The sequence below is a fragment of the Sporobolomyces salmoneus genome (genome assembly GCF_050403485.1).
Source record: "Sporobolomyces salmoneus JCM6883 DNA, S_salmoneus_JCM6883_v1_ctg6, whole genome shotgun sequence".
NCBI lineage: Eukaryota > Fungi > Basidiomycota > Microbotryomycetes > Sporidiobolales > Sporidiobolaceae > Sporobolomyces > Sporobolomyces salmoneus.
This window is the reverse complement of record NW_027481157.1, coordinates 196,671-219,068: the sequence shown is the minus strand read 5'-3', so window position 1 is coordinate 219,068 and position 22,398 is coordinate 196,671. Positions and strand designations below refer to the sequence as shown.

Sequence of the window (22,398 nt, the reverse complement as noted above, 5' to 3'; positions counted from 1 at the left end):
GCAGGAAAGTCGAGGTATGGCGACGATGAAGATGCCGAGCAGAAGACAATAAGGGATGGGCGGAGCAGCAGGTCGGAGCTGAAGAAGTCGAACAGTTGATTATCGGAGTGCTGAGTATCGAGCGATTTATCTGCGGAGTTGACGCAGAAAAAAGGGCGGCACGTCGACGCGGGCGGTGGGAAAGAGAAGGGAAGAGGAAGAGGAAAAGGAAGAGGGAAGAGTGAAGAGTGAAGAGAAATGTCGATCCTTTCCCACAAAATGAGAACTGAAGTTTCAGTTCCCGTTTTCCAACCGAACGTTTTTTTGTGTCGTGTTGAAATTGGGTAGGGATCATCAAAAGATGAGGTTTAATTTTGGCTGCAGTTTGACTCGATCACCTCAGTGAACTCCTCGACCAATGTTTGGTGGGTTTCGTAGGGTAGAGCTTCGATGTAGCCGAAGGTGGGAGAGGGACGCAGATGGGAGGGGTCGGAGCAGGAGCGAAGCTGATGAGGGAGGCAGAATCGGCAGGCGAAAGATTGAAGAATCGGAAGTAGTTTTACGACGACAACATTACGGACAGAAAGGTTCGACGAGCCAATTGATCTAGAGGGGAGAACCGTCTCGGGCAGCGAGCTTTTCCGAACGATCGATCTACGAAGCGTCCACAACCAGTCAGCCAGTGAAGGAAGGAGCAAAGAGAGGGAGAAAAACTGACCAAGTTTAACCACCGAACGGCTTCACCGGGTTGTACAGAGACAGTTTCGGTTTCATTCTCCTTCTGAAGCCGCTCCTCGAGTTGAGCAGCGCGCTTGAAGCGTTCTTTCGCCTTCGAGAAGAGGGCCGGAGAATTCTGAGCCAAAGATTGGAGAAATGACAGTAGCTCGTCGTCTACATACGAGTTCGATGTCAGCTATCTGCGCGGCCGCTATAGAACGAGCAAAGGGACTAAGAAGACTGACCTGGAGAAGAATCGATCGAGTTTTTCACCCTTTTCTCATTCCTTCCACCTTGTCGCCGGCGGTTCCCACGCGTTGTACCCTCATCATCATCCGAAGAGCTAGAGGAAGCTGAGGAAGGTACAGTAGGACGAACGAGGGAAGGGCCCGGTTGAGCGAGTAAGAGCGACAGTTGACCAGAGAGAGAGTTTAGAGTGATCGAGTCATGATAGGGTTGATTATCTAGGTATCTGCGAGTATGATTGATCGAGATTGAGTTTTTCGAAGTGAAGTGAAGGAAGAAAAGAGAGAGAAGCGCAAAAAAACAAGGAGACTCACGATTCGAGTTCATCGAGGGCGAACTGGGCGTTACCCGCCGCAACGAGGGCCAAGATGTATTCGTTGAACTTGTCTATCTTTTCCAACTTGCCCTCCTGTACGAACTTGAGCCAATCCGCTTTCCTCTGCTCCCTCTCCTCCTCTTCGTCTTCCTCTTCTCCCCTCCCTCTCATTCGCTCGAGTACAGCCGTTCCAGTCCTCCATAACACTCCTAAATGTACTTCTTTACATCCAGCTAGTGCTCTCCAGGTCCGTAAAAGTCTCGTCGAGTTGGAATAGGAGGGTTCGAGGGATAAAAGGTGTAGCAAGATCGAATACAGTCGAGTGATGTGAGCGCTTCGGTTGCTCAGCAAGGGGTTTATGGTGTTTGCGAAATGAGTAGCGGTACGTGGTCCATTTGGTAGGATCGAACGTGGGTTGTGTAATTCGTGTAGAAAGAACATGGGAGAGAGAAGAGGGAGGTCAGTCGCCGCCAGTGACACTCGTGGTAACCTACGCGATTGCTCGCTCAAGGCTGTTGTACGCTATCGATCTGATTCGCACATCTTCGGCACTCCGCCCGAATCACTCGTGTTCGCGCTGTGAATGAGATTTTGAACTCGTTCGCCCGATTTTGCATTCGCATCTGGTGCGACCGACGCACGCTGATACAGCGACGAGGGGAACTTCTCTCGTGCTACGCTGTCTCATCCGTCGCACGCGATGGGACACTGTTGCCATGCGCACTCTCGCCCGGAATGATGGGCACGAGAAGCTCAATTGCGAAAACTCGAACAAGTTCGCCTATCACTGCTTCTCGCCTGTTCCCTGCCGGCCGTTCTTCTACCATCAACTGATACATACGCTCCGTCCTCCGGCGCCTCCGCCCGTGATCGCTGAGCAATAGCTGCAGGTGAAACCACTCCGACTCGTTCGCTCCAGGCTACTGCACATTCTCACGTCTTCAGTTCTTCCATGTCTCGAGCGATACCCTCGCGTGAGATCATCGAGTATGAACGAGATGATCGCGCGAATCGGATATCGCTTGGTCACTAGGGGGAGTCAAAGACGAGGAAATGTGAAGCAACCAAGAGCGAGCGAATATTGGGCGTCGGCTCACTTGTAGCTGCTGATCATCGATGGAGGGGGGAGGCGGAAGAATGTATGGATGTAAAGATACGATGGGTGAAGTGAAGAGAAGGGAAACAAGAGTAGAAGAGGATCGAGCGAGAATAAAAAGGATCTGAGCACCGCGGAAAATGTCCGGAGTTGTCTAGTCACGATTCTCAGAGAAGTTGGTCAGTAGGCCTCGTACAGAGGAGTGAGAGAGAGGAGAAGTAATGAGCGGGAGGACTATCCCAGCGAGGCAGACGATTTGGAGAACAGCGGAACTCGAAGTCAAAACTTCGACTTACGATGCAGGCTCGAATGCAGAAGCTTGACTCTCACGCTCAGAAAGCGCTCACTGAGTACGTCCATTGCCAGGAGGAGGCTGGAGTAAGGAGAGAACGAGAGAAACGAAATTGCAAGCGTAGAAAGGGAGACACAAACAGAAATCAAAACCTTTGAGACGAAATCGAAATTGGAGTAGGTACAGATAGTGACGAGGGAGAAGGTTTCAGAGAGTATCCAGCAGTCCTGACTGAGTGGTGGGTTGTCGTTTCTTCGAGACTAGCTCGGTTTCATCGTTGATTCAAGCGTTGATTAGTTTCCCCCTACTTCTTTCCTATTCCCACGTCCACTCTTCATTCCTCCCGCTCCCGAAGAACCTCTATCGCCTCGCTTCTTCCTTCCATTCTCACCTCCTCCACCGTTCTTCGTTCCGCTAGTTTCTCGCGCATTTCCTGCTCCTCGGGAAGATTTTGGTGAACCTCCTCCTCCTCCAGCTGCTGCGGGAACTCCTTGACTAGACGACGAAGAACGAGAAGCACCTCTCGACATCTTACTTGAACTTGGTCCTCCTCCAGTCTCGGTAACAGTACTCGATTTTTTCGTCGCGGCCGAAGGGGAAGCAGAAGGTTTCGAAACTCCATTCGCGTGTTTGGTCTTGTCGTTCGAAGCGGTAGAAGGAGCGGAGGGAAGAGGAGGAGTCGGAGTCGTAGAAGCCCAACCGAGTCCAGGGGTCGCACTCGTAACGGAAGGAGGGACCGAATTCCAAACGTTCGTCGTTTTCGTTCCGGTAGACGCATCTTGTTCCTTCTCTTTCGTGTTCTTCTGGTCGAGTGAAGTCGGAGACCCGAGATCCAGACCGAGTCCTCCTCCTCGTGATTGACTTTCGTTCAAACCGAACAACGAGAAACTCGTCGTTGGTGAAACCGACTCGTGTTCCGGAATCGAACTCGTAGGAATCGTCGAAGAAGGTCCGAATCCGCTCCATCCCGAACCGATCTGATCGAATGCTGTTGATGGAGCACTCGAACTCGAAGAAGACGATTTTCTTCTAGTTCCTCCTCCTCCTCCTGATCCTGCTCCGGCTCCTCCAATGATTCCAAACCCAGCCGAAGGAGAAGTAGTAGTCGAAGAAGAAGCTCTTCGTTGAGGAGTCGGTTTAATCGGAGTTGAGAACGCCGCATCGATCGAACCGAATTTCCTACCTCCTCCTCCTAGAGTCTTCGGTGGCGTAGCTGGAGAGCCACCCGAAGTCACTGAAGTCGACGAAGCTCTTCTTCTTCTTGTCGTCATCTTGGAGAACGGAGTATTGTTGACTGAAGAAGAAGAAGTCGAGATTGATGAAGTCCAACTATCTTCTCTTTCCCTTCTACCTCCTCCGATTCCTCTTCCAGCTCCAGCAGAACCAGACAATGGTCTAGTAGGTTCAAACTCAATCTTGATCAACCCCTTCCCTTCAATCTTCGAGAACCAAAACTTCCCGATCCCTCCTCTCCCCGTCCATTCAATCGAACTCAAACAATGACTACCTTTCTTCAAGAACCTTCTCCAATCCCGAGTGGGAGGGAGGAGGGATTGAATCGAATCGGGTAACTCGGAGGTGGGGTCTGGGTGAGGAGATGAGACGATGTCGGAAGGTGAGAGTGGAGGGAGCGGAACAGAGCCGGCCGAAGGAGACGGAGAGCCGGGAGAGAAGGAGGAAGATGGAGAGGGGAGGTAGGTGAAGGGTGTGAGGGATTGCAGTTCGGGTGTATGCTCGAGCGGTATAGAGACGGAGAAGGATTGGAGGTGTAAACACGCGGAAAACGACGATGAGAGGGAGAGCTGAGTGACCACATCCGAGATCAGTGAGAGCCGGTGTTAGTGAGAGAAAGAGGAAGAGAGTACTAACGAGATGTTTGAATTGATTATCGAAACAAACTTTCAACTTTCTCAATTCCGTACAATTCTCCAACAATTTCTTCAAACTCTCTCCATCGACCAAGACCAAATCTAAATTCAATTCTTTCCATCTCTTACCTCCCGACTCGTTCCCTCCTCCTCCGTCAGCTGGTGAAATGATCGCGTTCAATTCTTGACGAGTTAATTTCCTCGGTACGAACAACGGATCGATTGGATGTCTCGCAACGTGATGAGAACCGGGTACGAGAGATTCTGGATGAATTCGTCGAGAAAGGACGAACGTATCGAGAGTAGGAACGGAGGAGAGCAGGGAAGGGAGAGATTGAAGGTGATCGAGAATCCAACTCTTGTGTGGAGGCGATTCGGAGTAGATCAGTTTGACGGAACGGAGTCGAGGTGGGTAGGAAGAGATCTTGGTCCAGCAAGATTTCGATAGTCGACCTAAAAGAGAGCACAAGAACTCGAGCTTGAATCAACTCGAAAAAGTGAGGCAGATTCAAGCTCTTTGAGCTCACCTTCTACACCCTCCAACTCGAATTCTTCCAATTCTCCACAACCTTCGAACAAGTCGCTCAACCCTTGATCACTCAATTTCGTACCGCTCATTTCCCTAATCCTGAATCTCTTCAAGCTCTTCGCCAATCCGTTCGAAATTTCCCCGAGGAGGTGATCATCGATGAAGACGGTTTTCGATAATTCGAGTCGTTCGAGGTTGAAGAATGAGCTGAGAGAGTTCTGAAACTCTTTGACTCCGGATGACGAGAGAGACGAGAGGGAGAGGGAAGTGAGGGTTCCGGGGAGACAAGATAAAGAGGGACAATCCCAACGAAGCGACGTAGAGTGCAAGGGCACAGAAGAAGGAGGAGGAGAGCAATGTAGTGAACTAGGGGAACTAGGACTGGTAGATTCGAGAGTAGCAGAGGAGAAAGAGAAGTCTCGAAGATAATCGGGAACGAGAACGGGTACGAGATCGAATTTGAACTCCTTGAGACTCTTTACCGAATTCGATAGATCGATACACAAATCCTCTGGAGGTAATCTCGACGAGTTCCAGGTGAAGGAAGAGAGGTTTGGGAAACGTTCGAGTAGATTGAGGAATCCCGAATCGTCGAGATGAGGGATCTCTTCCGGTTCCTCCTCCTCTGTCGATCTGAGAGGTCGAACTACTTCGAGGTGTTGTACTAGATGAGCCCATCGAGTCGCTTGAATGATCAGAAGATCCTTGGATGACTCTGCTGTTGATTCTCTTTCTCTTGACGCTTCTTCGATAGCTAACAAGATTGAGTCGTCGTCTGGTAGTGTAAGAGTAGTCGCTAGAACTCGTTCAGTAGCTTGAGAGATGATGGAGCCGAATTCGGACAACCAAGAGAGTGGTGAATTCCCTTGATCGAGAGAGAGGCGGATGATTCGTTCGAGCGTTGTTGGGGGTAGATGAGGTAGCGTAGGTGGTGGTTTCGACATTCTGGAGCAATCGAGTGAGTGGTAGAGGGACAAGAGAGAGACGAACGCTCTCTCATCTCTACCAACTCGCTACTCGCTCAATTCGAACTCTGAACGCATCTAGTCAAGCTCAAGAGTATCCAGCAATCTCAAGGTAGCCAGTACAAGCCTTTCCGCCTCTTCCCCTTGCGACTTTCGTTTCACAAAACCTTACCTCATCAACCTCGACTCTCTCATATCCTGATGGTGAGACCAGCTCTGCTCTTCCCATCCCTTGAATGTGATCACTGACTCTGCGTAAATAGGTCTGCGCCAAGTGTGAAAAGAAGCTCTCTAAATCGTCTTCCTCCTCCTTGGCCTGTTCCGACGTCTGGCGATCCGCCTCCTCCTCTTCCTCCGGATCCTCGTCAACGCCCGAAGCCGGTCGTAACACGACCCGCAAGCTCGGGGAAAACAAACTCCTCTCTTCGAAAGCACGATACTCTCCTTATGCTCCCCCGACGAAAACTGCCGGAGGGGCATTGAGTAAACCGGGAGTAGCGGCCGCAGTAGGGTTGAAGGGAAAGGAGAAAGCGACGATTGGGAAATGCGCGTTTTGTAAGAGTACGGTAGCGAGACCAGAGGCACAGTATTGTCAGAGTCAGTTCATCTCTCCTTTTCACTCTTCGTCCGTTTCGAGTGAGAAATGAGGTGGCTGACAAATGTTGCATTGAGCAGGCTGTGCTTACAAGAAGGGGATCTGTTCGATATGTGCGAAACCGATTCTCGATACCTCACAGTATAAAATGTCTTCCAAGTAGACGTTTTGTACTGCTTCTCCCTTGCTTCCCGGTTCTCGTTTTCTTCATTTGTACCACGTTGTATCTCGATACTGTAGATCCCAGCACGGCTAGAACATTCTCTTGCATTTTGATCCTCTTTGTCGTTCAAATTTCAGTTTCCGATTCTCCGTTCTTTCTCGCTGAGCTAGTTACCCCTCGCTTTTTTGATGATAATTTGATGACTTGCTCCTGAAGCAGCAGTTGCGATTTTCTCAGAGGTCGTACGGAAATACTGCGCACGAACCTCTTCCCCTTCCCCTTCTCCCCGCCCGGTCCCACCTTGCTTTCTCTTTCTCACCTCGTCTCAGAATGATCGGTACATTCCTAACAACCACAGTCCTATCATTCTACTGCCTCCTACCTACCGTTTCACCCTTCTTCGTCGCTCTCCTAACCGCTTCTCTTTCCTTCTCCCTGAAGTTGTTCCTCGTCAGTCCTCCTTCCGTTCTTCACTGATACTCGACTAACCGAATGGAATGATAGCATGTATCCGGACCCAACTTCCTTCGCTCCCTAGCGATCCTCCTCTCCGCTCTCTCTCTCGGTTCCCTTCTCTCGTTCCTCTTCACCCACCGTTCAATCTTCACACTCTCTCTCCCCGCTACCGAGATCTTCGCAGCTCTGATTCTCTACTTGATCTCCTCTACTCTGCTTCCATTCTCCGCGATTCTCCTCGCCGAGATCATCTTCTTTCGGTTCCCACCTCACTCATATCCAATTTTGGTACCCGCCCTGGTTTTCGCTCTCGCTGGAATCGCACAAGAGCGTCCGAGCGGAGTAGGACGTACGGTATGGTGGAACACGAAGTACCCCTCTTCCGGCGGTCTCGGGAGATGGGTGGACGAACTCGGTGGAAATACGTTGTGGGATTTCATTGTTGCGAGCGCTGGGTTCTCGGTGGCTTGGTGTGCGTGGAGTTGGTTCGAGAGGGAGGAATGGTGGATGAACTTCTTGCTTGCGAGACAGGAGACGGGGGAAACGGGGGATTTGTTACAGCATTACGAGCAGGAAAATAACGGGGAAGGGGAAACGACGGAGGTGGAGGGACCAGTTGGAGCTACTGAAGAAGGAGGGGGGGAAGGAGTGGAGAGTATCCCTACAGAACAAACGCCGTTACTTCCCGCTCGAACGGATGAAGCGCGAATGAATTGGGAAACGAAAAAGAATCGTTTATTGAAACCTCTGTCGATTCTCGCTTTCCTACTTTTTCTTTGGCTCATTTCTCCACTCTTCTCGACCACCTCCCTTCGCACGTCGACCGCTAGACGTTCTCACCCGTCACCGATCGACCCAGAATTCGTTTACCCGCCCATGCAAGTCGGTTGCGTTTCGATTCCTTCCTCAACCACACGACGAGGTACAGGCGGTGTGAGGCTGGAGGCGTTGTTGAGAGAGACGAGAACTGTCGCTAGTCGGGGTGCGAAAGTGATTAGTTTGGAGGAAACGGCGGTTAGTCTCATCGAAGAGGAAGGCGAAGGGAAGAGAGATGGGAAAGGATGGGAAGGAATGGGACAAGCGGAGAAGGGGTTGTTGAGGAGTGTTGGAGAGATCGCGGATATGTACAAGGTTCGTCTTCTTTCCGTTTCAGTTCGAGTAGTGCGACCTAAGAGGGTTCGGAGAGAACAGACCTATATTCTCGCGACCTATTAACTCCAAACCACCTCTCATCGACGATCCCTCAAGACGTACAATATCGCCACCCTCGTCGGTCCCTCCATCTCGTCTCCACTCAACTATGCCTCATCACCTCGAATCGTTTTCTCCACGACGAAACATCATCCCATCTCATTCATCGAATCCTACTCTCATTCCCACCGTCTCGACCCCGTCCTCGGTTCCTCCCCCAACCAGTTACCACTCTCGACAATCGAGATTCCGAATCATAGCGGAGTTCCGAGGTCGGTTCCGGACGAAGAAGTAGCGATCTCAGCGGCGATTTGTCAAGATATCGCGTTCCCTTCCCTCTTATCCTCCTACATCCGACCCACCGTCTCTCTCTCCCGCAACAAAGACAACGACGACCAGAAGCATAGCAAGAAGCAGAAGAAAAGGAGTCCTCAATTGATCCTGAACCCTTCGAGAGTCCCCTTAACCTCATTAGCTCTCGCTCAAGTGAACCAAGTCAAATCCAGAGCGATCGAACAAGATGGCTGGATCTTACGCTGCGACTCATCATCGTCATCATCGTCTGAACACGGAGAAGGAGGAATTTCGACCCTAATCGCACCAGACGGTTCCGTCCGAGTCCTTCAACCCACCGGAGCAGCCGTCGGATCGAACATTTGGAGCAGTCCCCTCGATATCGAGCTTTCGTCCGGCAGGGGAAGTCCGTTCAGTCGAGTTTGGGGTAAAGATCGATTCGGAAGTGAATTTGCTGTTTGGCTTTGGACTCTTTTGGCGGTGATCGTTGCGGAGTTGATCGCGAGTTGGAGGAGGGAATGGGTAGAGAGGGTGAAGGAGGCGTGGAGGTGGGTGAGGAGGAGTGAGGAGAGGTTGATTGAAAATGAAGCGGAACAGGGGAGGGTTTCGGAGGAGTTGATTTGATTTGACGGGGGTTGTTCGTAGTTGGGCTTTGTGATTGTCTGTCAACGCTGGTCGTAGTTTTTGTCTGGGATCAAGGAAGTTGCGAGACAAGAGAGATTGGTTTCGGCGAATTCTCGAAAAAAGTTACAGCGTTCTTCCGCTCACTTAACTGCGACTCTACCGACCTAGTCAGCAGCTCTACCAATACTTCAGTCGAACACGAGCAATCAGCGTGCTCCCCACCCCCGATCCCGCCCTTACGTTCGACTTTTCGACGTCCTTTTGATCAAACCCTCTCTTTCCTCGTCCTCACCTCCTCGAGCTCACAGAGTAGCATAGAGGATGGTCAAGACGTATCTCCGTCATGGACCGACAGAAGTATTTGGTCTGGTCGCATCAAATACGAGTAACAGTGTTTGGGATGGGAAGAAGGCTTACGTTCCCGCCTGTGAGGATGTATTAGTCTGGGAGACTCGTACCGGTAACCAAGTACGCTTATCCTCTCCTCTCTCTCTCAGCGGGTCAAGCTAACGAGTCGATTTGCGGGAGTAGGTCGCAATGTGGCATGAAACCGGACTCAAATCCCTCGTTACTTCGATCTCCCGGTCCCCTGTCTCATGGGATCTCTTCGCAGTAGGATATCAAGACGGTTCGATCCGCCTCTGGTCAGCAGCGAGTCAGTCCGTCGTGGTGACGTTCAATGGTCATAAAAGTGCGATCAGTTGTTTGAGTTGGGATCTAGATGGAACGAGATTGGCGAGTGGAAGTAAGGATACGGATATCATCGTGTGGGATGTTGTTGGAGAAGTGGGACTGTTCAGGTTGAGAGGTCATAGGAATGAGGTGACGGGATTGAGCTTTATCAGTGCGAAACCGGGATCCGCTCTCAACGAGGATGGCGACTCTAAGGAGGAGGAGGAACCGACGACTTCTGGATCAACAACGACGACAGATGGAACGACTTCGAAACCTTCGACACATTTACTCTCGAGTTCAAAAGACACGTTTCTAAAACTGTTCAACTTATCGACTCAACATTGTATCGAAACGGTCGTTGGACATCGAGGGGAAGCCTGGTCGTTCGCATACGATCGTCAATCGAACGTCCTGGTCAGTGGAGGAGGAGAAGGGGAAGTGAAATGTTGGAAAATCGATAATCAAGTCTTACTTAACGGTACCGTCGTGTCGGAGGAAACTGGAGGGAAACTCAAGAGGGCGATTAAACCGATCGCGGCGCTCAATCTACCGAATACAAATCATAATCACAATATCTCGCAGATTACGTTGCATCCGACTTTACCGGTTTTGGCGATTCATTCCGGCGAGAAGACGATCGATGTGTTTAGATTGAGGACGGAGGAGGAATTGAAGAAGAAATTGGCAAGGAGAAGAAAGAGGGAGAGGGAGAAGAAGGAAAAAGGGAAAGGGAAAGCTGTCGAAGAGGAAGAGGAGTCAACAACGCTGGAAGGGGAAGTCGAATGGAGGGACAGGTTGGCGATTTGGTCGATTGTGAGAACTGGTGGGAAAGTGAAGAGTTTCTCGTTCGCACCGGAAACGCTCAAATCGAAAGGAGAAGTTCAAGTGAGCTCATTTCGGCGTCTCTCCCTTTCTTTTCCCTATGACTGACCGTCCTTCGCGTGCAGATTCTTGCCGCTCTCTCGAACAATTCACTCGAAGTCTACAAGCTCCCTCCCGCCGGCTCCTCGAAAGCTCCCGCCGTCGAACCCCTCAAACTTCACACTCTCGACTTACCCGGCCACCGCTCCGACGTTCGATGTCTCGCCGTCTCGTCCGACGACCAATTGATTGCGTCGGCGAGTCATGGAACGTTGAAACTCTGGAACGTGAAAACGACGAAATGTGTGCGGACGTTGGAGTGCGGGTACGCGATTTGTGTGACGTTCCTCCCTGGAGACCGACACGTAAGTCCCATCTCTTTGTCACTCTCCCTCGAAACAATCGTACTGACTGCTTGCTACAGATCGTCGTCGGAACAAAATCTGGCGAATTACTCCTCTACGATCTATCCTCCTCTTCTCTCCTCGAATCGATTCAAGCCCACCAAGGTCCTCTCTGGTCACTCCACGTCCGTCCGGACGGTCGAGGTCTCGTTACTGGTTCTGCCGACAAGGATATCAAATTCTGGGATTTCGAGGTCAAAGAACTCGAACAAGAAGGAGAAGGAACCTCCGTCACGACGAGAGTGTTGACGTTGAGTCATACGAAAACGTTGAAGATGACGGAAGACGTCCTGGCGGTGAAGTATAGTCCGGATGGGAAATTGTTGGCGGTTAGTCTGTTGGATTCGACGGTCAAAGTCTTCTTTGCCGATACTTTGAAGTTCTTCTTATCTCTCTACGGTCACAAGGTACGTTCTCACTCCTTTATCAGTCGACCCACTGACTGATATCGAGAATGAATGGCGTATCTAGCTCCCAGTACTTTCCCTCGATATTTCCTACGATTCGAAACTCATCATCACTTGTTCCGCCGACAAGAACATCAAGATCTGGGGACTCGATTTCGGAGATTGTCATCGTTCCTTATTCGCTCACGACGAGAGTGTTATGCAAGTCGCGTTCGAGCGAGGTTCGCATCTCTTCTGGAGTGTCGGGAAAGATCGAATGGTGAAATACTGGGATGGAGACAAGGTGAGCCTTGCTCGCTCTTTATCATTCTCGCGGGATCGAACTGATGATAGGCGTGAGCAACGACCAGTTTGAATGCATCCAAAAATTGGCGGGACATTCGGGAGAAGTTTGGGCTTTGGCGGTCTCGTACAAGGCGAACTTTGTTGTTACGGGATCTCATGATAAGTCGATTCGAATCTGGGAGAAGACCGACGAACCTGTACGTCTCCCTCTCGTATTCAATCTCGAGAAGAATCTCCGTCACTCACATCGAATGCCCTATGTCACAGCTCTTCCTTGAAGAAGAACGAGAACGAGAACTCGAAGAGATGTACACGAATTCGACGAATCCTCGAGGAGATCGAGACGAACTCAAGGTCGTCTCAACCGCGAACGGGGAAGAAGCGACTCTCGAAGAATCTACCGAGGTTTCGAAATCGACTACCGAGACACTCATGGCAGGAGAACGCATCATCGAAGCGCTCGACATCTCGGAAGTCGATCGATCAGCGAAGAAAGCGTACGAAGAAGAAACGAAACGATTACCCGAAGAACTGGCGAAACGAGTTCCACCTCCGTCGAGGAACCCGATCTTCTCGATGTATGGGAACTGTCAAGCGGAGGAATACGTCCTCAAGGTCGTCAGGGCGATTCCGGCGGCGGGACTCCAAGATGCGTTGTTGGTCTTGCCATTTGGAAAAGTGATTCAACTGATCGAACACCTCGATTACTGGGCTCAAAGAGTGAGTCGCCATTACTCTCCTTAGGTGCTTTCAGAGACTGACTCGCTCGCTCGTATCGACAGGAATGGTCTCTACCGCTCACTTCTCGAGTTCTTTTCTTCCTCCTCCGAACTCATCACTCTCAAATCGTTGCGACTCGAATTCTTCGACCGACAATGGTACAACTACGAGGTCATCTCCGAGCTGCTCTCAAACGTCAAAAGGTAGATCGTTTCTTCACACTTTTCGTCTGCTCGCTCCAACTGACCCTCTCGTCTGTTTCCCTCTCTCGCAGACGACTCTCGGATACAATCTCGCCGCGCTCAAATACCTCAACCGACAGCACGAAGCGAAGAAGGTTGCGGAGTTCTACGAATCTGAAGACGTTGGATTCGCGAGTGAAGAGAAAGTGAGGGAAAAGATCGAGGAAGGGAAGAAGAAGAGGAAACGTGCTGCTCTCAGATCGTAGTTCGACACCACTTGCATCGCAGAAATACGCATTCACATCACCTTATCACTGCATCGCACGAGAGGGACAGATTGGAACCGAGAGAGTCCAGCACTTTTGCACGGGCACTAAGTCATCTCGTCTCTCGTGATGATTGTGAGACTAACAATTGGTTCAAATGCATGCTACGTGAGGAAAGAGCGAGAGTAAGGAAAAAGGAAGGGGGTATGACTTTTTGCGCGTGTAACAAGTGAGAGAGAGAGAGAGAGTGAGCGTGAGAGGGGGAAAAATAGATAGATAAAACAAAAGTTGAGGTACTCCGAAAGGGCAAGAAGAGAATGTCGTGAAAGGGTGAGAGAGAGGGAGGGGGTATCGCTAGTGATTAACAAGAACAAAGAGAGAGAGAGATCTAATGCTTAGACGAGTCTTCGATTCGAAGACGAGTTATCGTAATCGTACCCGTTCCTAGACCGAGTCGGACTTGTCGAATTCGACGATTGGTAAGCTGGATTGAACGCTGCCGTGGGAGAAGTCGAAAGGGACCGTTGTCTCGCGTGACCTCCGTGCAAGGGTTCGATTGCGGAGGAAGTCGATGAACCGTTACTCGCAGCTCCAATAGATTCGTCTAGTCTCGAATAGTTTCCTCCACCAGCTGATTCGACTGAGATGAGAGGAGAAGGCGCGCGGTCTTGGAAGGGATCGTTCGGCAAGTTTGGACTGCTCGGAGAGTTGAGAGACATGGTCGAGGTGAGATGCGAGGAAGAAGAGAGAGAATGTTGCATGAGAGGGGCGTCGGAAAGAGAGTAGAGTTTTGGAGGAGGCGCGGGGCGAGAATGAGAACTGCGGTCAAGACCTTCGTCAGTATCGCACGTAGAGCGGTAAGACAGTCAGGACTCACTGAGAAGAAGGGAACTGCCCATGCTGCTGTTCTGACGGAGTCGAGTAACCAGAACCAAAACCTCCGCGAGATTGTGGCGGAGATTCCTCCCACCCTTGATCGAGTACGATGTCCAAGTCGTGTTGATCGAGAGTTTCAGCGTCTTCCGACATTTCATCCACGGCGAAAAGACCTGGGGGAGGAGGACGGAAATTACCGCTTTCTTCGTGGTAATTTCCGAGGTGAGCGCCCCATTGATCGTCGCCTCCACCGTACGACGACGCTGTTTCCGATTCCGCATAGGTACTGAGTCCATCTCGAGTCGAAGGGGCGGCGTGAACGGCTCTCGATCCGAATTGATGCTCGAATTCCCGCTTCCTCTTCTCCTCTCGCTTGAACTTCCTCAGTCGACTCCTCTCCCAGTCCTCCCACCTCCTCAGGGGAACTTCGATTGCGACTCCTCCTCCTGCCGAATGGTCGTCCTTGCTCTTGATCTCTCCGGCTACCTTTCTGGTCTCGCCCCAACTGAAGTCATCGAACTTCGAGAAGGCGTAGACCGGTAGCACGAAGTTCCAGATCGGCAAGGCGATCAAGTAGACGAGCATCCATCCGACGTAGACGATCTTGAACGTGGTCAGGACGATGAGGATACCGGGTAATCCGAGGACTCCGGCGAGCAGGACGAGCGGGATCGCATCTCCGAACGACGAGGGTGGGTTGAAGATGTAGGTGATGACGAGTGTGTAGGTTAGACAGATGGCGATGGGGAGGACGATCGTTCCGACGAGGTCGATAAACACAATAAACTGCATAGAGAAGCAAAACGTTCCGCAAAGATTGCGAACGAGCACTAACTCCATGAGGTTGTGAATTGTCGAGTTGATCCATCGTCGACGTTGAGAGAGGAGGACGGAGAATGTGTCGGGCGCGACTGTGCGACAACGGGCGTAGGGACAGAACATCATCTTGCGATTCGGGAACGTTCGAAGGAGTAGAGTCGTGAGGAATCGATCTTCTCCGAGCTGAGACAGCAGGAACAGAGAGTCAGTGCTCGTTCGCAAAGGGGAACAACGCTCTCTAGGTGGGATAGGGTTGTAGATCTTACGAGTAACAGATTCTTCTGATGAAGCGTTGTAACGACACTTTGCGAGTATTCCGAGATGATCGAAGGTTGAACGAGAACCGGGAACCAATCTCCGTCGTCCTGCTTGCGAGCCTTGATACGGTACATCGAGAAACAACCGGGAAGACAGGTGACACCACCGAAGACGGATTCGAAGGCTTTCGCGAGGTGGTGAGAGATGAAATATCTGTCGGGGAAATAGGAACCGTGAGCCTCCTCCCGCTGATTCAGGCGATCAACGAAGACTGAACACTCACTCGAAGACTTGGATCATCGTGACCCATGATTGACGCTTGTTCGCGATGCGAGTTTCTCCGCAAACTCCCATAATCATGTTGTCGTTTTGCATCGTTCGAACGAGGTAGCCGAGTGCTTCCGGGTAACACATCGTGTCGGCGTCGACCTATCGTCTCCGAACAAGTTGATCAGCTACAGCTCGGAAGGAGAAAGAAAAGCGAAAGAGAAGCACCATGAGACAAACTTCGAAAAAATCGGGCGTAACTCCCATAAGAGACTGAGTTTTACGGAACAAGTCGTAATCGAGGGGACACATTCGATCGTTGTAGGTGACTCGAGAGAAGAAGTTCATCAAGATCATTTGAGAATCTCGTTTTCCTCGATTTCCGGGTTTCTTTTCGCGAGCTTCACTCGGAGGTCCACATTTGACGACGACGACGATCGGAGTTCGATGTCCCGGCACTCCCGCTATAGAACAAGAACGTTGAGTCGGTCGATCTGTCTAACAGAGAGTCAAAGCGGAGAGAGCTCACTGTAATGACCGGCGTAAACCATCGCTTGATTGTGAGCCTTCGATCCATCTGCAACGGCGACGTAACTCATCGGAGTTGGATCTCCAAACCTCGGGTCTCGTTCGATCATCCCAACGCAAATATCCGGAGTCGACATCTTCTCGCCGGATCCAGTGATCATTCCGTCACAAACGATAAACATCAACTTTCTCGCGTCGGAATAGGTCGTCCCGGCGATCGAGTCGAGCGTCGTCTTGATTCCTTCCGCTCCTTCCGAGTAACAAGTGACGAGACAGACGCAGAAGAGTTCGGCTCCAATCGAAGCCATACTGATCATTCCATCGGGGTTGACGGGAAGCGCTCCATCGAGTTCGTGCCCTGCGTCGCTGTGAGATCGAGGTAAAGGTTTCTCCGGGTCTCCTCCTCCTCCTGCAGCACGACCTTTCCTCGTCGCGTTCTTCTGCAATCGACGAGTTTGTTGACGTTTGACGGCGGCTTCGGTCCATGGCGCAGCCCCAGTCGTGTTATCGACGTCGATGTTCGCTCCTTCGGGTAAAACAGCCGGAGAGATCACGTTTCGTTTGAGGTTTTTCGGAGGTTTGACCATTCTCGCGGCGAGGATCCAACTGAAGATACACGCCATGGCGAATCGAGCGAGTACGATCCCCATAATGAGAATGAGCGAGATGTAGAGGAAGAGGTTCGAAACGAAACAACCGGGAGTGACTTTATCGATGTGACCCGCTTGATATCGTTGAACGAGACAGTCGACCGAATCTTTGAGTCCGTCGTCGTTGTAGAACAGTCGAGTCGCATCTTTTCCTCCACTCTGGTCAATTCCGTTCAACATGTATCGAATCGCAGCGTCGACCGTATCGTTGTTGAGCGGAGTTGGATGAGCGTTGATGTAAGGAGTGAGGTTGAGAACGATTCCATCGATGACGAGGAAGTTTGTAAAGTTTGACAGTTGATTCCAGTCGTATCCTACTCGTTTCGTCGTGTTCGTGAGGTGAAGCTGAGAGGTGAGATAGTTTTCGGTCGGTTGTCTCAGGACGCAAGACGAGGCGTTCCCTTGAGTAGGAGAGGTACAGAGGTTGACGGTAGCATAAGGAGATCGAATTCCTTCACACGCTGGGAATCGGTAACCGCTTCGATCGAAGAGAGGAGTTTCGTCGGTTCCTCCGTACGAGTTGGCGGGAATGCTGAGAGAGGTCGGAGTCGGGTCGGAAACTTGGAAGTTCCATCCTTCGATACCGATCAAACCTAACGAAACGAAGTAAGATTAGCAGAAGAAGAACGAGTTGAAGCCGGCTTTCGAAACTCACCTTGAGTCGATCCAACCCTCGTATAGGCCGATTGAGATCTCGGACCATCCGTCGGACACAGTGTCCGATTCAATCCAATCGTAATGAACCCAATAATTCCCATCATCAACATTGAAATCTCGCACAACGCGCACTTCTCCTTCCACGCCCTCTGTTTCGTCGGATCCGTCATTCCAAACTTTCTCAACAACCACCTCGGAGCCCAGAACGTGCTGATTTCGACAAAGAGCGACCAAGGTTCCCACCAAGGTTCTTTCGTCGTCAAGGTTGGAACTCCATTCACTAATTCAGTCTTGACCGCTCCTCCTTGTTTCCCAGCTTTCCCGGGTCCTGTCGGGTTGATCAGAGGTGCTGGAGCGACGAATCGATCGGGTCGAGTGAGAGTCTTGCCTCGAGTGAGTCCTCGTTGAGGCATCATTGAAGCTCGAGGGTTTTCATTCACGTCCCTCACGGTTCCTCTCACTGCTCCCCTCACCGTCTGTCTACGATTGACTCCTCCTCCTCCTGGTGAAGGTACGGCAGTTGAACGACTCCTCGAAGGATAACCTCCTGCTCCTCCTGCTCCTCCAGTTGATTCTGCGGGGTACGAGGTGGAATTAAAATTCGAAGGATCAGGTTCGTAAGAAGCTGGATGGTTGTAGCTTGGACCGTGAAGTCCTTGATTCGGATTGCGCGACATCCTGAGTCGGGAACCAAGAGAGGGAGGGAGGGAGAGGTCGATGAGAAGAAACTCGAGTGATGAAAGGGAGCGTTGGAACGAAAGTGTTGCGAAAGCGTGTCTCTAGTTCGTCGAGTCGAGCCGAATAGCTTCTTTAGTAGCTGTGGGCATTCAAAGAACGTGTCAGCTCGTTGTGTCGAGAGGGATTCGCGCTTTGAAGAGGTGAATTTATTATGTGGAGGACGCTAAGCTCCCTTCCACGTTCCCGTCTAAGTTGCTGCTTACCTGTTAGCCCCGTACAGTGTCTAACTCTCCTTCTCGCTTGACCACAATTACTCGTTGGCGTTTGTCCGGGAAGAATGAACGTTGAGACTTCGATCGAGTCGCGTCGAGTTTGCCGGTTGGGAAAGGTCGATACCGTTCGAGGCAGAAAGTCAGTTGAAGGGGCTGTCCGGCAGCTGTGCGAGTGCAGAGACGCGGGTCGTTCCGACTGGTGGAGTTGAAGAGAGGAACAAACCGTCGAGAAACTTTTTGAATTTCCTCAAGTCGCGTCTGACTGGACATTCAACGCTCTGCTCTCTACGATCAACATGTTCCCCGGCCCCGAACCACTATACACTCAAAGCTCGAGCGACGCAGGCCCAATCCGTCCCGAGCTCAAGCTGGTGCTACCAAATCGAAACTTCTCGAACCGATACTCTTCTTGACGACGTCGAGTCTCTCCGATAAGGGTATACTGCTTGCGTGCTCGTTGGTACCACTGCTGAGGCGAAGGAAGTCCGAGTTTCGACTTCGCAGTTCTTCCAGCTTGCAAGTCAGTTTCCCTCTTTCTCTTTCTCTCCTCTCTTTCTTCCTCTCTCTCCCACTTCATTCAACTTTCGCCCTCACGACCTTCGACTTCGACCGCTGTACCACTTCATTCCTTGATCTGTCCCTGTTTCCTGTTGTCACCACAAGATTTGCTCTCCTCTTTCGCCTGTTGTCTTACGAATCCGAATGTTCTCTTCCAACGACTCCCCTCCTCTCACTGTCTCCTCTACCTCGATTGCGACTACTACTACGACTACTCGACCTGATAAGCTAGCAAATGAGGCAGATAGGAGGACGTCGGAGGAGGTTGAAAGTGAGTCACTCCGAGAGGTCGCACAAGGTAAGTCGAACTTGCTCCGATCTCATCCGAACGACCCTGCTTTGGCTAACGCACACTCACTTGGACTCGGAATAGACCTTGAACCCAGCGAGGAATCCCACAACCTCGATCAGCGCTCTCCTCGACTTCGTTCCGATTTCTCTCCTTTCTTCACTCCGCCTTCTCCCCTCTCTCCCTCTTCGACTCGATTCGACTTGTATAACAATAACAACACTAATACCTCTACGCCACCTTCTTCTCACTTGACCCCTCCTTCTTCTTTGTCCTTCTCTCCCCCAACTTCTTCTCGTCGTCTCGCTCAAACTTCTTCCTTTGATCCCGTAGTCGGAGGAGGAGGAGGTGGAGGACTAGTCTATACTCCTTCTCGTTCTCGTGTCTATACCCTCAAACATTCTCGACAACCACGTGAATATGCTTCAACTTCTCTCCCCGTTACTCCCGTAAAACCGATTCCATTAGCTTCACCTTCTTCGAATTCTTCCAACCTTCTTCCTTCGAATCTTGCTCTCGGAAACCCTCCTCCTACTTTCCATTCTAGCGCTACTTGGCCTCCGGCTTCGCTTCGTTCTTATCCGGTTGAAAACGAATCTCCTGTCAAAATCGAAACGCCGACGAAGAAAGGTGGGAATGTTTCGGAGGGTCAAATGCTCGTTAGTGACTCTCTCGGTGATACGGTAGTCGGGGAAAGAGAGGAGAAGGAAATTGCCACGAGATACGTACTCGTTTCGGGGTTCAGGAAATTCTCGAATGAAAAAGAGGTTGAAACCCTTCTCGTTGTGAGCTCCGACCTTTGCTTCCTCTCTAGTAGCCGGCCACTGACGAAATTCGAGCTCGACATAGCACTCGTTCCAGCATCTCAGTCTCAAAGGATGTTTCACTTCTCGACTCGCAGCCGATGGAACCGTCGTTCTCGCTTTCCACGACGTTCGAGATGCTGTCACTGTTGTACAACAGCTCGACGCGCTTCAGTCTACCGCCATCGAAAGGTCGCTCGCCGTCAAACTTCGGGCTCGCTGTATCAAGAGGGAGGATTTCGAAAAGGTTCGTTTCGTCTCAGATCTCGAGCTCGTCCCTCCGTGATTGACCCTCAGTTCGGCTCTACTTCTCCAGTTGCACGATGCCCACGTACCCACGCATCTACTTTCTCGCTCCGAAGGCGTACTCGTCATCACAGTCCAAAACTCGACCCGTTCCTCCTCGACCTCGACTCCCGAATCTTTCCCGCTCGTTTCGATCTACGGAGAAATTCGTTCCCGCAAGACTATCGATGAGAACCTCTACCTTGTCGAATACTTCGATGATCGTGCTGCTGAGAAAGCGTTCAAGGGTCTTGATGGGAAGAACGTTGAGGGGAAGATTTACCGTTGTAGTTTCGAACCGAGCGTTACGGTGAGTCTTTTCACGACTCGATTTGGCAAGCATCACGTCGCACGAATCTGACTCCGGCCTCCTCGCCTTGTACTGAGCAGAGTACCGAAAGCCCTCCTCTCCCGGATCTCAATCTCTCCTCGCCTTCTCCTCCCCTCGAACCTTCTCACTCTTTTCGTCCTTTCGATCCCTTCTCCGTGACCCCTCCTCCTCTCTTTTCGACTCGTTCGACCTTCAGCAACTCATACACTGGAGGAGGAGGGACCTTGACGTTCTCCCCTCAATCTCATTTCGCTTCGCCTCAAGGTTTCCCTTCGAACTCCCTCTGGCCTGGAGCCGATACCTCTTTCCCGTCTTACCGACTCAATCCTAGCGCATCGCCTTCGACGAGTATCGATCGCGATGCTTTCGATCGACAAGGTCGTTTTGGCTCGAGCTCGCGAAACCTTGATCCGGTGAGTCTCTTTCTTTTCTCTCGCTGACAGTTCTCACCGCTCACTATGACAGTCGCGTTTCAGTTCTCGAGTTACGGAACCGTCCCCCTTTCTCCTCCCTTCTCTCCTCGAGCTCGAACCGATTCTTTCCCTCGCAAACCTTCTCCTTCTTCGCTTCCCCTGACTTCGAATCAACCCGATCACTCGCACCAAACTGCTCAACATTCTGCTTCTGGGTCGGGAATGGGAATAGGAATGGGTTCGAAGAGTCGACTTCCTCCGACGTTCGGAATCGTTCGTGACGATAGGATTCCGGTTGGAAATGTGATCAATTACGAGAGGATCGAACAAGGTGAGTACCGACTTTTCCTCAGCGTCGGTATACGAGAGCTGAGCGATGAAATGGTGACACGACAGGTCTGGAAGTTCGAACCACTTTGATGCTCAAAGTGAGTCGGCTGATACTCTTTCTTTCCTGTCCCCCTCCTAGCCTTCGATGTCTTACTGACGATCAACGAACTACGGTAGAACGTACCGAACAAGCTCAAGGATGTCGAAGTGATGCAATTCATTGAGGAAGTAGTTGGTCGTTCTTTCGATTTCTTTTACCTTCGAACGGATTATGCTACTGGGGTGAGTTCCTTCTCCCTTCTCGGGTCTCTGTGGGCTCACTTACTGACGACAGGACTCCTCACCGCAGTGCAACGTCGGTTGTACGTCTACCTCGATTTGGCTCATCCGAGAACATTCTCGACTGACTTTGCTCATTCACGAATAGACGGTTTCGTCAATTTCACTTCAATGTCGGCCCTCCTCGGATTCTGCAAACAACGTCTCGGTACTCGATGGAACATGTGCAACTCTGATAAACTCTGCGTACTCTCTTTCGCCAACATTCAAGTCAGTCTCTCTCTCTCTTTCCCTCTCTTGCTCGAGAAGGTAGGGTAATTGACAGACTATGGATGACAGGGCAAGGCTTCATTGATCAATCATTTCAAGAACTCGAGCGTATTGGATCAGGACGAAAGTCGTCGTCCTAAACTTTTCGTCACTGATGGTCCGAACGCTGGAGAACCAGAGAAATTCCCGGGTTCGTTCCATGTGTCTCTCCATTTCTCCAGGCATTCGTAGCCACGACTAATAGGGGTCGTTGTGGACGAACAGTGTGCGACGATCCAGTACGAAAGATGCGTTCAGCTCTCAACGCTGCGAACGTCGGACTCTTTCCCTCGCACAAGCCAACCTTCAAACTTGCTCGAGCTCTGCAAGGGATGGATCTCTAACTTTCTCTTACAACCACACTGTATCCCTTAGCTGTTCAGTCTAATGCCTATCGATTTGCTACCTTGACCTCTTACCGATGTATCTTCACACTTTTCTGTACTCACCTCTCTTTCGTTTCACCCGTCTGTATCTGTCTCTCTCTCTCTCGATGACGTCCTGTAGCTCACGAATCTTATACTAGACCTATGTCCGCTGTCTGTTGTCGTTTCCACTACTCTCCTGCTCTTTTCCTGCCTTGTACTTCTCGATTTGTCTCGCTCAGCTTTTGCTTTCTTTCCCCTGCTTTCCACTCGCTTGCAATTTCTTCGTTCTCTACATAC

At 51.0% G+C, this 22,398-nt stretch overlaps 7 protein-coding genes across 7 annotated transcripts; 4 read left to right on the top strand and 3 right to left on the bottom strand.

Annotated features, from left to right (window-relative positions):
- Positions 1-585: 585 nt before the first annotated feature.
- JCM6883_006633 (uncharacterized protein) lies at positions 586-1,699 on the bottom strand (the record flags this gene model as incomplete). Its single annotated transcript, XM_076629654.1, has 4 exons — positions 586-633; positions 698-870; positions 942-1,168; positions 1,257-1,699. 4 exons carry the CDS (start codon positions 1,697-1,699, stop codon positions 586-588), a joined length of 891 nt encoding a protein of 296 aa, XP_076490281.1.
- A 1,240-nt stretch (positions 1,700-2,939) lies between these two features.
- On the bottom strand, positions 2,940-5,987 carry JCM6883_006632 (uncharacterized protein; the record flags this gene model as incomplete). The annotated part of the gene is made up of 3 exons (XM_076629653.1): positions 2,940-4,448; positions 4,516-4,967; positions 5,042-5,987. 3 exons carry the CDS (start codon positions 5,985-5,987, stop codon positions 2,940-2,942), a joined length of 2,907 nt encoding a protein of 968 aa, XP_076490280.1.
- Positions 5,988-6,209: 222 nt separating this feature from the next.
- On the top strand, positions 6,210-6,766 carry JCM6883_006631 (cysteine-rich PDZ-binding protein; the record flags this gene model as incomplete). Its single annotated transcript, XM_076629652.1, has 3 exons — positions 6,210-6,212; positions 6,272-6,605; positions 6,684-6,766. The coding sequence occupies 3 exons, from the start codon at positions 6,210-6,212 to the stop codon at positions 6,764-6,766; spliced, it is 420 nt and encodes a 139-aa protein (XP_076490279.1).
- A 330-nt stretch (positions 6,767-7,096) lies between these two features.
- JCM6883_006630 (uncharacterized protein) lies at positions 7,097-9,331 on the top strand (the record flags this gene model as incomplete). Its single annotated transcript, XM_076629651.1, has 3 exons — positions 7,097-7,216; positions 7,271-8,398; positions 8,471-9,331. The coding sequence occupies 3 exons, from the start codon at positions 7,097-7,099 to the stop codon at positions 9,329-9,331; spliced, it is 2,109 nt and encodes a 702-aa protein (XP_076490278.1).
- Positions 9,332-9,652: 321 nt separating this feature from the next.
- Positions 9,653-13,131, top strand: DIP2 (snoRNA-binding rRNA-processing protein DIP2; the record flags this gene model as incomplete). Its single annotated transcript, XM_076629650.1, has 9 exons — positions 9,653-9,799; positions 9,863-10,891; positions 10,954-11,232; positions 11,292-11,678; positions 11,743-11,961; positions 12,029-12,160; positions 12,231-12,683; positions 12,746-12,886; positions 12,958-13,131. The coding sequence occupies 9 exons, from the start codon at positions 9,653-9,655 to the stop codon at positions 13,129-13,131; spliced, it is 2,961 nt and encodes a 986-aa protein (XP_076490277.1).
- Positions 13,132-13,526: 395 nt separating this feature from the next.
- On the bottom strand, positions 13,527-17,863 carry JCM6883_006628 (uncharacterized protein; the record flags this gene model as incomplete). The annotated part of the gene is made up of 7 exons (XM_076629649.1): positions 13,527-13,950; positions 14,009-15,009; positions 15,093-15,297; positions 15,368-15,513; positions 15,580-15,815; positions 15,881-17,122; positions 17,185-17,863. The coding sequence occupies 7 exons, from the start codon at positions 17,861-17,863 to the stop codon at positions 13,527-13,529; spliced, it is 3,933 nt and encodes a 1,310-aa protein (XP_076490276.1).
- A 975-nt stretch (positions 17,864-18,838) lies between these two features.
- JCM6883_006627 (uncharacterized protein) lies at positions 18,839-22,077 on the top strand (the record flags this gene model as incomplete). Its single annotated transcript, XM_076629648.1, has 12 exons — positions 18,839-18,965; positions 19,068-19,768; positions 19,833-20,033; positions 20,103-20,381; positions 20,462-20,815; positions 20,879-21,146; positions 21,212-21,243; positions 21,323-21,427; positions 21,495-21,507; positions 21,573-21,694; positions 21,764-21,884; positions 21,959-22,077. The coding sequence occupies 12 exons, from the start codon at positions 18,839-18,841 to the stop codon at positions 22,075-22,077; spliced, it is 2,442 nt and encodes an 813-aa protein (XP_076490275.1).
- Between the last annotated feature and the right edge of the window lie 321 nt (positions 22,078-22,398).